The 15,649-nt window shown below is 59.9% G+C and overlaps 1 protein-coding gene across 1 annotated transcript in view; it reads left to right on the top strand.

The window, feature by feature from the left end:
• The window catches only part of LOC123625750 (solute carrier family 41 member 3-like), a 29,623-nt gene extending 16,802 nt beyond the window's left edge, over positions 1–12,821 (top strand). The window contains 9 exon segments of the mRNA XM_045534286.1: positions 1,631–1,702; positions 1,916–2,060; positions 5,301–5,368; positions 5,370–5,448; positions 7,349–7,493; positions 8,469–8,548; positions 9,908–10,042; positions 10,672–10,819; positions 11,980–12,821. Of these exon segments, the coding sequence (XP_045390242.1) occupies positions 1,631–1,702; positions 1,916–2,060; positions 5,301–5,368; positions 5,370–5,448; positions 7,349–7,493; positions 8,469–8,548; positions 9,908–10,042; positions 10,672–10,819; positions 11,980–12,190 (1,083 nt within the window). The 3' untranslated portion in view covers positions 12,191–12,821.
• Positions 12,822–15,649: the final 2,828 nt, after the last annotated feature.

Below are 15,649 nucleotides of genomic sequence, written 5' to 3' on the forward strand. Positions count from 1 at the left end.
CTGCCTCAGCCTCCCGAGTAGCTGGGACTACAGGCATGCGCCACCACGCCCGGCTCATTTTTAAATGTCTTGTGTTTTAGACTCTGGGTCTTGCTATGTTGTCCAGGCTGGTCTTAAACACCTTGCCTGAACCAGCCCCTCCCGTGTCAGCTCCCCAGGTCTCTGGGATTAGAGGCATGAGCCACCGTGCCCAGCTGAGCTGTTTCTTGCTTCAATTCCGTCACTGTTTGCTTCCTGTATTTGAGGAGCGTTGACGTTGGGTACAACATGTTTATAATTGTTCTGTCTTACTGATTTGACCCTTGTACCATTATCAAACTTATTTCTTTGCATCTTGTTACAGTTTTTGACTTGAAGTCTGTTTTGTCTGATATTAGCAAACCCACCTCTGCTGTGTTTTGCTCTTGTTGGCGTGGACTGTCTTTTTCCTGTCACTTTCAACCCATGCATGTCCTTAAATCTAAAGCAAGTCTCTCGTAGACAGCATATAGTTGGATCGTGACTTTTTGTTTTTTGTTTTTTAATCATTCTGCCCATCTATGTGTTTTGATTGGGGAATTTTAATGCACTTACAAGTAATTACTGATAGGGAAGGATTGGCTGTTGCCATTTTACGAGCTTTCTGTATGTTTTATTTCCTCCCTGTTGCTTTCAACTGTGACTTTTTTAGTGACAAATTTTTATTCCTTTCTTAATTCCTTTTTATTTATATTCTGTACATATTTTCTTTCTGGTTACATGGGGATTACCTATAACAGCCTCAAGTTATTACAAGGTATCTTTTTTTTTTTTTGAGACAGAGTCTGGCTCTGTCACCCGGGCTAGAGTGCCGTGGCGTCAGCCTCACTCACAGCAACCTCAGACTCCTGGGCTCCAGCGATCCTCCTGCCTCGGCCTCCCGAGTAGCTGGGACTACAGGCATGTGCCACCACACCCGGCTCATTTTTTCTATATATATTTTTAGCTGTCCAGCTAATTTCTTTCTATTTTTAGTAGAGACGGGGTCTCGCTCTTGCTCAGGCTGGTCTCGAACTCCTGGCCTCAAGCGATCCTCCCGCCTCGGCCTCCCAGAGTGCTGGGGTGACAGGTGTGAGCCACCGCGCCCAGCTTGCAAGCTGTATTTCCAATGTCAGTTTTCATCCTTAGAGAAGAGAGCAATGTGTCCCTTAGACGGGATGACTTTGCAGAGGCGAGTTGGGGGTGGTGGCGGTCAGTGGCGATGTGCACCGGCTGGAGGGGACAGAGGGGACTGCAGGGGAGGGAACGTGGCCCGAGGCCCAGCTTTGCAGCGGGAGGCCCGAGCGTGAGAGCTGGAGACGGCCTTGAGCTTTCCCACAGCCTGTGCACGTGTGTCCCCAAGTGTGTGTGTGCTGTCACGTCTGCACGTGGAGGGATGGCCCGTGACACCCATCCCGTGCTCCGACGGCCCTGTGCCCCTCCCCTCTGTCCCTCCTCCCTGCAAAAAAGACCGAGTCCCCGTTGGGAAAGTTGAGCAGAATAATTCGTTTGGACGCCAGCGAAGTGGCATGTGTCGATGTCCCTCCCGAGAGCCTGCCTCTTCCCGGGCGGGACTGCCCTGGCCGCGGGCCCCGTGCGACCTCCCTGTTGTCCTTTTCTCTCCCCACCCGAGGCCAACACGGGACAGATCGATGACCCCCGGGAGCAGCACGGTGTCATCACCAGCAACCTCGCCCTGACCCAGGTGAGCCTCCGTCCTGCAAGGCGGATGGGGCCCTTCCCCTTTGGAATCTGCGGCCGGGCCCGGCCAGGCAGGTGGGGTGCAGGCTGGTCGTTGTTGGGGACAGAGAGAGGAGGCAGAGGCGAGTGGGCAGGGGGCCCCGTGGCGGGGCAGGGAGGAGGGACGGTGGCCCCGGGGACTGTCCCTCCATCACGCGTCTGATTTCTGCCGTGACAGGTGCAGGCCACCGTCGTGGGGCTCCTGGCTGCGGTGGCAGCCCTGCTGCTGGGGGCCGTGTCCCGGGAGGAGCTGGACCTGGCCAAGGTGGAGCTGCTGTGTGCCAGTAGCATGGTGACAGCGTTCCTCGCGGCCTTCGCCCTGGGTGAGCCGCCGCGCCACGCGCCCGTCCCCGGGGACTCTGGGGACCCTGCGGGGCTCTGACGGGGGCGGGGGGGGGAGCACCGTCTCCCGGGCGGGGACGTCACCGTGGCTCTGCAGGTGCCCTGGGCGGGCGATCACTCGCCCCCACGCCTGCGTGTGACACAGGTTGTGCGCACAGCCACCCTGACACTTCCCGACCTGTCACCCTCCGTGCATCCGGGCTGTCGCAGCAGAACGCCAGGGACGGGGACGCTTGGGAACGACACAGTGACTTCTCACGCTGCTGGAAGCTGGAAGTCCGAGCTCAGGGTGGCAGCGTGGCCGGGCGCTGGTGACAGTCCTCCCCGTGGCAGGTGGCACCTTCTCGCTGTGGCCCCACGTGGGGGAAGGGGCCAGGGAGCTCCCTGGGGTCCGTTGAGTGGCACGAATCCCAGGCATGGAGGCTGCACCCTCGTGACCTCGTCACCTCCCAGGGGCCCCGTCTGCAGACTCATCCCCTCGGGGGTGACCATTTCAGCCTCTGGATCCGGGGGGACAGCGGGGTTCAGTCCACGCACCCTCCTCCTCCCGTCACCCTGCCCACGGCCGCTGTGTCCTGCCTTTGTTGTCCTCCAAGGTCACCCTGCCTTTGCTCGTCTTCCTGTCCCACCCGCCTGCTAAAACGCCAGCTCCTAGGAAGGGACCCCCAGCGGCCCCCAACCTGCTGTCTGCTGCTCCTGTCACTCACCTGGTGTGGCACATGGTCACTGTGTGTCCATGGCAGGCGGCAGACGGGACCCACCCCCGGGGCCCACGAGCTGGTCGGGAAAGCACAGTCGCCAGGCGGCAGCCGCGTCACATTGGTGATTCCGTAGCTGTTGGGTGTTTTGTGTGTGCGCCATCCAGGGCTGGGGACACGCTGTGGACGGAACACGGCAGACTGGTTTGTTTTTTTTTTTTTGGAGACAGAGTCTGGCTCTGTCACCCAGGCTAGAGTGCCGTGGCGTCAGCCTCGCTCACAGCAGCCTCAACCTCCTGGGCTCAAGCGATCCTCCTGCCTCAGCCTCCCCAGTAGCCGGGACGACAGGCATGCGCCACCACGCCCGGCTAATTTTTTCTATATATATTTTTAGCTGTCCAGCTAATTTTCTATTTTTAGTAGAGACGGGGTCTTGCTATATTGCCCAGGCTGATCTGGAACTCCTGACCTCGAGCGATCCTCCCGCCTCGGCCTCCCAGAGTGCCGGGGTGACAGGCGTGAGCCACCGCGCCCGGCCAGCAGACTGTTCGTGTGTTTCATTCCAGTTCAGAGGCGGGTGACAAACTCGTGACTGTGCAGAGAGCTCGAGGCAGTGCCAGGGTCACTCGTGTGCCCAGCCCTTCCCGATCTGTTGCTGCAGCAGCCCCTGTCCGTCCATGCTCTCTCTGAGCACCCTGTTTTGTTGACCTCAGACGCGTGCTCTTGCGTTTGGGTATTGCCTGTCCCCTGTGTCCCACAAGCATTTCCGCCGATGGGGACAAAGCCATTTGTTACTGTCGTGACTTAAACCGAGGCCAGGCGCGTCTCTGGCCCCCAGACGTTGGCTGCACAAACAGGCTTCGTTCTGATTCTGTTCGGGGTCGTGTGTCCGTGTGCGTCCGGCAGACCGCGTGCCCTGCTTTTGTGCAGCCAAAGGACAGTTGACAACTTCATCATCGGACTTCTAGTCACACTTCTGTCCCCCCCCCCCCGCCACCTGCTTGCTCGCAGAAGAACCCCCGGGCTCAGCTCTCTGCGGGTCACCCCTGTGGGTTATTGGGGGTTCCTCGTTCCCACCAGGCGGGTGACCCTGAGCTGGTGCAAGTGGTTGGCGTGGGGGGGTGGGGGTCCAGAAGCCCAGCGGCAGCGTCACAAGATCGTGCCTTCCTGGCCGGGGCTGGCGCTTGGTGACAGCCTGCGGGTGGCCCCATGACCCCGTCCGATCACAAGATGGGGCAGGATGTACGTGTCAAACCCACCCCCAGAATGACGCCTCCTCTGGAAAAGTCACAGTCCGACGATGCAGGCGGCCAGCCCCTGTCCTCGCGGGGCCACGCAGAGAACGCAGTTTCTAGCTCCCCATTTTACAGATGGGCAAACTGAGGCCCGGGGATGTGGAGACGTCAGCGGCGTGAGCGTCATCGGCGTGGTCCAGATACTCAATCTGTCCTGCCAGTGTCTCCCTGGGGCACATCCAAGCGGCTGTGACATTAGCCTCGTGGTGGTGGCTTTTCATAAGCACCGAGCCACCCTGTGCCCTTTGGTCCCCGTGGGACTGACGCCAGCCAAGCCGGTCACACCCGGATCCCGGCAGGACGGACGTTTCAGAAGGAAACATGGGGCCTGTGACTTGGTCACGGGATGAGGCACAGACTGGCCGGCGGCACCAGCTTCAGGGTGACATCGAGGGGCTGATTGTCATTGTTCCTGGAGCTACAGGATCCCGGGGGGAAAGTGTTAAGATGTCAACAGCCGGGCCGGAGAGTCTCCTTAAAGAGCCACATGAGAGTCTGAGTCAAAGTCCTAGGCAGGGGACAGGGAGCGAGAGGATCGCGTGTGACAGTCACCTTCAGGACACTCTTGGATCTCCCGTGTGTCACCCCGAAATCCTTTACCAGCCGCTCTCGGATACCACGTGCTGCTTCCTGGTGCCCGGTGACAGCCCTGCCTGATCGCAGGACAGCCCTGGTGCCCCCCGGACACGCAGGGACCCCCCGAGGGTGCCCCCGGCTGCCTGGCTGGGCTCACCCTCCCCTCTGTCTGCTTCCCCTGGGTCCCCCTGCGTCGCGGTCCCTCCCTGTCTTCCCTCTCAGGCTTTGTCCCTAGCAAACCTCTCACCCGGCTGATGCCACCCGGGCGTGTGACCCTCAGAGGCCCCCGACAGATTGGGGAGGCCACGTGCTGAGCCTCGGGGCCTCTGGCTGCTCAGAGCATCTTTGGGGCCCTGTGTGTGACACAGAGCTGGGATCCCTGTCCCTGCGGTTCCAGGTGATTTGGGGGCCGCTCCCTGGCACCCTGCCCACAAGTCCCAACGTGGGTCCAGTTCTTCCAGCCTTCTCGGGTCCCCAGGGTAGCAGGAGGACAGCGGGGACAGCCCGGCTCCGTGTCTAGGCTCGTGTGGACGGGGGCGAGTTGGTGACCAGCCTGCCAGCCCCGTCTTGGATGCCAGACACCCTGTGCCATCCCAGGGCCGTCCGGCTCCCGGGGACTCGACTGTCCTCTCTGTCCTTTCTCTCCCCGCAGGAGTATTGATGGTCTGTATCGTGACCGGCGCCCGAAAGCTCGGGGTCAACCCGGACAACGTCGCCACCCCCCGTGGCAGCCAGCCTCGGGGACCTCATCACGCTGTCCATCCTGGCTTTGGTCAGCGACTTCTTCTACGGACGCCGAGGTGACGACGGGGCGGAGGGCGGGGGAGGGGCGCGCCCTGGGGGCTGTCACCACCGGGCCGGGAGGAAAATTTTGCACCCAGCCTGCGTCCTGTGGGTTTTGTTTTTTTTTTTTTGAGACAGAGTCTGGCTCTGTCACCCGGGCTAGAGTGAGTGACGTGGCGTCAGCCTCGCTCACAGCAGCCTCAACCTCCTGGGCTCAAGCGATCCTCCTGCCTCGGCCTCCCGAGTAGCTGGGACGACAGGCATGTGCCACCACGCCCGGCTCGTTTTTTTTTTTCTATATATTTTTAGTTGGCCAGGTCATTTCTATTTTTAGTAGAGACGGGGTCTCGCTACATTGCCCAGGCTGGTCTCGAACTCCTGACCTCGAGCGATCCTCCCGCCCCGGCCTCCCGGAGTGCAGGGGTGACAGGCGAGTTTGCAGTTCTTTAATGGAGTTCTGTAAAGCCCGATGGTGCAATCGCCAAGGTTGTCAGGAACCTGGACGCAAGAGCTCTCGGTGGGGCCCTTTTCCTGAATCTCAAGAGGCAAATTTTGGGCTGTGACCAATTGCAAACCTCTTTTTTAGACGAATCAAAGCAAAGCAGTCGTTGTAGATGACCGAAGGCTTAGAGCGGCCACGGTTAAAGATGCAGTTGACAAGGGCATTTGGTTATTTCTGTGGCATGTCACAATTTCGCACAACCACAATTACGACTGGTGACATCCGCCAAGAGACATCGGAATTTGGGAATATAATACAATTTTGGAGCACGTATCAGTCACACATTTATACAACTATAGCTCCAACACGATTTTTTATTTGACAGCGATTCCCATATGGTTTTAACACACCTTGAAGCCTAAAGGGTCCCTGCTGGACTTCGGGGTTCCTTTTTGTTACATCCAAGTTAGTTTGGGTCAAAAAGCCTTAATATTACAATTTTAGAAAGTATTTGAAACATGAAGAGTTTAAAACACACGATATTAAAAGAAGAAAGGTGGCCGGGTGCGGTGGCTCACGCCTGTCACCCCAGCACTCTGGGAGGCCGAGGCGGGAGCATCGCTCGAGGTCGGGAGTTCCAGACCAGCCTGGGCAATGTAGCAAGACCCCGTCTCTACTAAAAATAGAAAGAAATTAGCCGGACAGCTAAAAATATATATAGAAAAAATGAGCCGGGCGTGGTGGCGCATGCCTGTCGTCCCAGCTACTCGGGAGGCCGAGGCAGGAGGATCGCTGGAGCCCAGGAGGTTGAGGCTGCTGTGAGCGAGGCTGACGCCACGGCACTCTAGCCCGGGTGACAGAGCGAGACTCTGTCTCAAAAAATAATAATAATAATAATAAAGGTTTAAAAGACATGATGGAAATAGGGTCACAGGGCTGGCCACTCCTACCAGGAAGTGCTTTGTCTGTAGCCAACCTTGGGCCCCTGGGGCAGAGGGACAGAGGTGACATGTTGGTGCAGAGAAGGAAAGAGGCGTTCGGGGGACGTTCCCAGTGGCACCACCCGGGCTGCTTGCCGGCCACAGGTGTCGGGCGGCCACCTCTCTGTGCTGGTTTTCCCCTGTCACCTGTCCGAGCAGGGCTGTTGACAACGTGCCCCGAGGTTGTGCGTGTGGGTGCTGAGCAGGGTGCTGGCACGGGGCGCGTCCCAGAAGTGTCACGTCGGGGCGGGAGGAGATGGAGCAGGCTGCTAAACATGCGTGGGGACGTAGCAGGGACGTCAGAGAAGTGGAGGTGACTGTGGCAGGAATGGAGGAGTGATGGTAAAGCTTTGGAAGGTGAGGTGGGGCCAGGACTTGCCTGAGACTTCTAGTACCTTCCATGCACTCCCAGCCCGCCCTGCCCTGGCCAGCCCTTGCCCTGCGCCCTCCGGGCTTGTCCCACGAGTGGCGGGGACGTCCCCTGTGTCTTTGCAGACAGCCGGTTTCTCATGCCCGTGGCCTGCCTCGGCCTCATGGCCCTGACCCCGCTGTGGCTCCTGGTCGCCAAGCAGAGCCCGCCGGTCGTGAAGGTGCTGAAGTTCGGCTGGGTCCCCATCGTCCTTGCCATGGTCGCCAGCAGGTGCTCCGGGCCGCGGCCACCCCCTCTGCGTCCTCCCTGGGAGCCACGGAGCCCTGAGCGCGGGTGACACTCGGTGACCCTGGGGGTCGGGGACAGAGTGGGACGTAGCCGTGGGCCCCTTAGGAACCCAGCACGGGTCGGGTCCCACCTTTTCCACTTTCTCTTTCTTTGACCGTGACCCCCGGGCCTCGTTGACACCTGTTCACAGTTGGCACAGCAGCAGGGGACAGGAGGAAGGTCGGGTGAAGGTCACAGTTGTCCCCTTCACGGTGGAGCCCTGGGACCCGGCTCTCAGTCCGCAACTGCCAGAGCCCTGCTGGCCCGACCTCGTTTGGGCCATGGCAGTGTCACCGTTGGTCCACCGGGGATGCCAGGCCACCCTCCGCAGCCCAGCCGCTGTGGGCTTTGTCCCCTGCCCCCTGCGGCCCTGTCCTCGGGGCCCCTCTCCTGCTGGCACGGCGTGCCGGGGCGTCCCCACTCCGTTCCCGTGTGTCCTCCCAGCTGCGACTCTCAGGGAGAAGAGGTGGCAAAGCCGCCTTTGCCTCCGGAAGCCACCTGGCTCCTTGTCCCAATCGACCCCGCTTCTCCGGGGCTCTGAGAAGTCACAGGGGTGGCATTTCCCAAGAGCACAGGGCGGGCACGAGGCGACCCGTGTGCAGGCTCTGTTGGCATCAAAGAGCATCTCGGTGCAGGGCAGGGGTGTCCCGCGGCAGGGCCCAGCCGGCCACACGGCTTCAGAAAGGTGACATTCGTGTGTTTCCTGGTGGCTTGACGTTCTCTGATGGCTTCCGGAGCAGCTGAGACTCAGATAGGATGGGGAGGCTCGAGCAGGGTGCAGGGGACACGGGGGACAGGGAGGGCGCCAGGCGCCGGTGGCAGATACCGCGTGTCCTCTGAGACCGGGAGTCCTGGCTGACAAGGGTCCCTGTGAACGCGACCCCCCTGGTCACCCGACCACGTCTGCTTCCTCCCCAGTTTTGGAGGCTTGATCCTGAGCAAAACCATCTCTAAACAGCAGTACGGAGGCATGGCCATATTCACCCCCATCATATGCGGTGAGTACGTGACAGGGACCCTGGGGTCCCCTGGCCTGGGTTGGACCCGGACGGCAGCTTCAGAGGCAGCTGGGCAGCTGTGACCCGCAGGGACCCTGGGGACGGTTTTGCGCAGCCGGAAGGAGACCCGGGAGAGGAAGGGTCGCATGCCACTCTCGGCGGCTCAAACCTGGTCCCTCATGGCGTCACCAAGACGAGAGCTCTCTTTTTTGTGTGTTTGGTTTTGGGTTTTTGAGACAGAGTCTCGCTCTGTCGCCCGGGCTAGAGTGCCGTGGCGTCAGCCTCGCTCACAGCAGCCTCAACCTCCTGGGCTCAAGCGATCCTCCTGCCTCAGCCTCCCGAGTAGCTGGGACTACAGGCATGCGCCACCACGCCCGGCTAATTTTTTCTCTATATATTTTTAGTTGTCCAGCTGATTTCTTTCTATTTTTAGTAGAGATGGGGGTCTCGCTATGTTGCCCAGGCTGGCCTCAGACTCCTGGGCTCAAGCGATCCTCGTGCCTCAGCCTCCCGAGTCGCTGGGATGACAGGCATGCGCCACCCACGCCCGGCTCATTTTTTCTCTATATATTTTTAGCTGTCCAGCTAATTTCTTTCCATTTTTAGCAGAGACGGGGTCTCGCTCTTGCTCAGGCTGGTCTCGACCTCCTGACCTCGAGCGATCCTCCGTCCTCGGCCTCCCCCGAGTGCTGGGGTGACAGGCGTGAGCCACCGCGCCCGGCCAGAAAATGTCTTTTCTTAAAAGCCCTCTGGCCACCCAGCGTGAGAGGTGTCGGGGCACTTCTCCTGGGACACACCTGCTTTGTCACCATGTGATCATCTCTCCTCCCTGCCCCTCCCCTCTCTTTAATCCTCTGTTTTCTTTCCTGTCCTTCCTACCTTGAGGTGCAAAAAAAAAATCCCTTTCATTTTGTCAGATGGGCCAGTCTGAAGCCTAGTTCCTGTCCATCCTGTGACCCCAGGTCAGCTGTCACCGCAGGGGCTGACCACGCTGTTGGTGGACCCGTCCCCCTGTTCCCTCTCTCCCCTTATCCTAACTTCCTTCCCGAGTTCCCTCCCTTGCCCCCTTCCTCAAGCCAGCAGATAGTTCCTGAGAACCCACTTCGCCAGTCACGCTTCTGTCACTTTAAGAGATACCAGCTGTCAAGGTGACATGGTTGCTACTTCGGTACCAATCTCAGGAGGCCTGGGCCACCCTGACTTGGTGCCAGGCAAGATCTGTGGTCAGTGGGAGGGAAAGAAAAGACACCCGGTGCTGAATCAACCCACGAAGGCTTCCTGGAGGAAGAGAACTTAAAATCAGGGATATAACTCAGAGACCGTCGTAGAGAAGGGGAAACCGGATTCTTTTTCCCTCAGGTGTCGGTGGCAATCTGGTGGCCATTCAGACCAGTCGCATCTCCACCTACCTGCACATTTGGAGCACGCCTGGGGTCCTGCCGTCCGGGATGCAAAAATTCTGGCCAAACCCTTGCTCCACGTTCTGTACGTCAGGTGAGTCTGCTGTCTTTTTTTTTTTTTCTTTTTTTTTAATTTTTTTTTTTTTTTTTTTTGAGACAGTCTCTCGCTCTGTCGCCCGGGCTAGAGTGCCGTGGTGTCAGCCTCGCTCACAGCAGCCTCAACCTCCTGGGCTTAAGCGATCCTCCTGCCTCAGCCTCCCGCGTAGCTGGGACTACAGGCATGCGCCACCACGCCCGGCTCATTTTTCTATATATTTTTTTTAGTTGTCCATATAATTTCTTTCTATTTTTAGTAGAGACGGGGTCTCGCTCTTGCCCAGGCTGGTCTCGAACTCCTGACCTCGAGCGATCCTCCCGCCTCGGCCTCCCAGAGTGCTGGGATGACAGGCGTGAGCCACCGCGCCCGGCCAGAAATGCCATTTCTTGTTTCTGCTTGCTCAACCCTTGCCTGTCTCTCTTTCCTAAAATCTCGGCTCCATCAGGGAAGGGACGGGACTGTAGCCCCCATCTGCCAGAGCCGCCTGCCACCGTTGGTGCTCAGTGACACGTGAGAGAGGAAGGAATGAATGAGTGAATGTGGATGCCTCGCTGAGGACCGTCACATATCAAGGTGGCCTCTGCTGTCAGGCAGGTCACACGAACTTCTTGATCCGTTTCTTCCAGAAACCAACTCCATGTCCGCTCGAGTCCTGCTCTTTCTGGTCGTGCCAGGCCACCTGGTTTTCTTCTACGTCATCTCCCTGCTGGAAGGCCCGTCGGTCCCCGACAGCGGGACTTTCGTGGTGCTCTACCTGCTGGCAGGGCTGCTGCAGGTAAGGGTGACCGGAAGCACGGCAGGGCAGCCGGCTCTGGGTGCTGTCCTGGGACAGACGCTGAGCCGGGGGACAGGGGAGGGCTGGGGTCCCTGGACAGAAAGGACGCAGTCTGCGTCTCCTAGGAGTTGAGTCAAGGGTGTGGTCTGGACAGCGTACGCTACATCCTGTGCATTGCATGTTGCCACGGCACATAGTGCATGCTACATACTACATGCTACACACTACATGCTATATGCTACACGGTACATGCCACACAGTCGCCACCAGAGGGGCAGGAAGGGCAGCCCTGGGCATGCAGCGTGTTCCCGTGGAGCTGGCTGGCACCTGGGCTCAGCGGGCCACTTTCCCCACAGGTGGTGGATGGGGGGGGCCCACACCCCTGCCCGCCGGGCTGTTCCCAGACACGCGTGGCCTCTGGGCAGGGGCTGGGTGGCAGTGAGGACAGGGAGTCAAGGAGGTCACGCTGCTGCCTGCTTGGGGTGCTCTGCCGAGCCTGCAGGGGGCTGGCGTCCCCAGCGGGCCTGGGGGCTTCTGTACGGGGGACTCGGGGCACCGGAGGGCAGTTCCGGGAGCGCAGTGCCACCTCTGGCATTTTCCAGTCTCCCCGAGCCGATGCCATTGGCACCATCAGCGTGTCTCTGATGCCACAGGGTGGGACTCGGGGGGGGTCCAAGGAGCTCCCCCGAGCCCCAGCGGCCGCTCAGGGGTCCCGTCAGGGAAGAGGAGGAGGAGGAGGCTGGGGTCAGCCTGGGCGAGGGACCGAGGAGCCTTGAGACCCGGCCAGGGCCGTGTGGACTCCCCGATGGCACCTTCTAGAAGGGCGAACCCTCTGGAGCGCCAAGGGACGGGGTTCAAGGGAACCCGGGTGGAAGTCCCAGTGAGGTGTCGCGAGGGAGGCTCATAGGGCAGAGATGTCCCAGCTGGGGGACGACAGCAGGTCCGTAGGGGGGGGCGGCTGGATAGGGCAGGTGGGGACCACCGTCTCCAGCCACTGCCCGCGCTCCGGGTCGGGCTTTAGGCCCCAAGAGAAGCCACAAGAAGGGGCCTGGCTGAGGTTGACACTTTGGCGTCCACCCTTGCAGCTCAGCAAGCGTGTCCCGGCTGTGTTTGATTTTCTGACTGGATTGTCTTTTGTGTCCGTTGGCTTTTGCACCACGGTGACAATCCTGCTGTACCTGGCGGAAGTGCTGGTCCGGGTGACGTGGCACCATTCGCTGGACCCCGACAGCCACTGCATCCCCTACCTCACGGGGCTCGGGGACCTGCTGGGGACCGGCCTCCTGGCCCTGTGCTTCCTCGTCGACCGGCTGCTCCGAGGCACACTCGGGCCGGACGGGGTCCCCGAACTGGCACCCGGACCCCCCTGACCGGGCTCCGGTGGCCCCAGTGGCTCCGCAGAACCTGCCCTCACGACAGCGGGACACGGAGTGAGCGCAGCTTCGCCCTCGCCGGGTCTTCGCCGCGTGGTCGAGCCCTGGCTTCTGCAGCTGCCTTTTGTCATTGTCATCCTGCCGAGGGGACAATGCTGTGGTCGGTACCCCGGGCCGTGACGGAGCCCTGAGATCGGTGGCATGTCATCGGAGTGTGTCCGTGTGACTATGTGTCTGTGTGCTTGGAGTGCGTGTGCGGAGTGGGGGTCCAGCCCGAGACACCAGGGGGACATGTGTCCCTGTGCCCGGCAAGGTGTTCGGTCCTGTCCCTGCCGTGTGGCCCAGGTCGGGGTGGATCTCTTTTTTGTCCTCGAGCCTCAGGGCTCGCGAGCTGTGGCTCAACTTCCATCTTCAGCAGGGCCAAGGTCTGGGGGTCCCTCTGCGGCTGCGCCCTGAGACCGTGCGGCCCCCCCAGGACGGGGCCTCCTCGCACCCCCCTTCCTCTGCTCCCAGCACTTCATCTTGTCACCTGCTTTGTTTTGAGTTTCCTCTTTCTTTGTCAGCAAAAAACCTTTGTTTGGACTTCATGGATCAGAGAAGCAGAAAATAAAACATTGATCACATTGTACTCGGACTTCCGTGTCTTTAAAGAGAGTTCGTGCAGCCGCGAGGCCTGGGGTCTGTAAGTGACAAAAACTCTTTTTTTTTGGAGACAGAGTCTCGCTCTGTCGCCCGGGCTAGAGTGCCGTGGCGTCAGCCTCGCTCACAGCAGCCTCAACCTCCTGGGCTCCAGCGATCCTCCTGCCTCAGCCTCCCGAGTAGCTGGGACGACAGGCATGCGCCACCACGCCCAGCTAATTTTTTTTTATATATATATTTTTAGCTGTCCATATAATTTCTTTCTATTTTTAGTAGAAACGGGGTCTCGCTCTTGCTCAGGCTGGTCTCGAACTCCTGACCTCGAGCGATCCTCCCGCCTCGGCCTCCCAGAGTGCTGGGGTGACAGGCCTGAGCCACCACGCCCGGCCACATATGGAGTTCTGACCCAGTTCTGACGAATACTAGATCCAAGTGATCCGCCAGTCTACCTGTTAGTCATTTCCTCAGTTCCCCAAAGCACAATCAGGATGGATACAGCAGGCGACAAAACACTCATTCTCATTCCCTGCCAGTGCAGAATGGAAGTCATTATCCGGCAAAGCTCTAAAAATGAAAGAGTTTTCAAGACATTCCCAGATAAATGATCTGAGAGTTTATTGCTAGTGTACTTGCCCTACAAGGAATACCAGCCTGAGCAAGAGCGAGACCCCGTCTCTACTAAAAATAGAAATTATCTGGCCAACTAAAACATATATATAGAAAAATTAGCCGGGCGCGGTGGCTCACGCCTGTCACCCCCAGCACTCTGGGAGGCTGAGGCAGGAGGATCGCTCGAGGTCAGGAGTTCGAGACCAGCCTGAGCAAGAGCGAGACCCCGTCTCTACTAAAAATAGAAAGAAATTATCTGGACAGCTAAAAATATATAAAGAAAAAAATGAGCCGGGCGTGGTGGCGCATGCCTGTCGTCCCAGCTACTCGGGAGGCTGAGGCAGGAGGATCGCTGGAGCCCAGGAGGTTGAGGTTGCTGTGAGCGAGGCTGACGCCACGGCACTCTAGCCCGGGCGACAGAGCGACACCCTATCTCAAAAAAAAAAAAAAAAAAAAAAAAGAAATAGTAAAGGGAGTCTTTCAGGGACAAATGAGGACACTAGAAAGTAATTTCTTTCCATGGAAAGAAATAACAAACACCAATAAAACCAACTATATCATGTAAAAATTAGTATTAATGTGTTTTTTATTTGTAATTCCTATTTTATTTCCATATATAATCTCTAAACTCTAACCCCAATGCTAACCTTGCCGAACCCCAACACCAACTCTAACCCGAACCCTAAATCCCTTCCCCTCACCCCCAGCCCTAACACTAACCCCTGCCCCTGCCCCTACGCCTACTCCTTCCCCTAATTCAAACCCTTCCCTTCACCCAAACCCTGAACCCCAAACCCCGAATTCCAACGCTCCAGCCTGAACCCCGAAACCCAAGCCCTAATCCCCAACCGGAATCCCCGTCACTAACTCCTCGTCCCCAACCCTGACCTTCGCCTCTAACCCCTAAACTCAAACCGTCAATCCTGACACTCAACTTGCCCCCCACCCCCCACCCGTGTCCCTGCCTGCCATTCGCGACGACAGGTCAAAGGGCCGGGGGTGGCCGGGGGTGGCCGGGGGTGCTGAGTTTGCTTCTACGAAGGCTCCTACCCGGGGCCCGAGCTGTAGGGCTAGGACGACTCCACGCCCGGTCTGTCCCCCCACCTGTGATGCGCGTCACCACCCTCACAGTCGTCGCCGCCTGGCTCCTGTCCGCACCCCAGTCTGCGCCCTTGTCACCTCCCATCCTGGCCCTGTCACCTCCCGTCCTGGCCCTGTCACCTCCCATCCTGGCCCTCGTCACCTCCCGTCCTGGCCCTGTCACCTCCCGTCCTGGCCCTCGTCACCTCCAGTCCCGTCCACCATCCGCGCCCTCGTCGCACCCGGCCTGGCCCTGTCCCCTCCTGTCCCGTCCACCATCCGCGCCCTCGTGGCACCCGGCCTGGCCCTTGTCCCCTCCCGTCCAGGTCCCCGTCGCGCGTCTGCACCCTAGGTGGCCCCTTGTCCCCTGCAGTCCCCGACCACCATCTGCACCCTCATTGCCCCGGGCCTGGCCCTGTCCCCTCCCGTCCGGGTCCCCGTCCCGCGTCTGCGCCCTAGGTGGCCCCTTGTCCCCTCCCGTCCCGACCACCATCTGCGCCCTCGTCGCACCCGGCCTGGCCCTTGTCCCCTCCGTCCCGTCCACCATCCGCGCCCTTGTCGCACCCGGCCTGGCCCTTGTCCCCTCCCGTCCCGACCACCATCTGCGCCCTCGTCGCACCCGGCCTGGCCCTTGTCCCCTCCGGTCCCGTCCACCATCTGTGCCCTGGTCGCACCCGGCCTGGCCCTTGTCCCCTCGTGTCCCGACCACCATCCGCGCCCTCGTTGCACCTGGCCTGGCCCTTGTCCCCTCCTGTCCAGGTCCCCGTCGCGCGTCTGCGCCCTAGGTGGCCCTTGTCCCCTCCGTCCCATCCACCATCTGCGCCCTCGTCGCACCCGGCCTGGCCCTTGTCCCCTCCCGTCCGGGTCCCCGTCCCGCGTCTGCGCCCTAGGTGGCCCCTTGTCCCCTGGAGTCCCGACCACCATCCGCGCCCTCATTGCACCCGGCCTGGCCCTTGTCCCCTCCTGTCCCGTCCACCATCTGCGCCCTCGTCGCACCCGGCCTGGCCCTTGTCCCCTCGTGTCCCGACCACCATCCGCGCCCTCGTTGCACCTGGCCTGGCCCTTGTCCCCTCCCGTCCAGGTCCCCGTCGCGCGTCTGCGCCCTAGGTGGCCCCTTGTCCCCTCCGT

This window comes from Lemur catta, chromosome 21 (assembly GCF_020740605.2).
Source record: "Lemur catta isolate mLemCat1 chromosome 21, mLemCat1.pri, whole genome shotgun sequence".
Taxonomy (NCBI): domain Eukaryota; kingdom Metazoa; phylum Chordata; class Mammalia; order Primates; family Lemuridae; genus Lemur; species Lemur catta.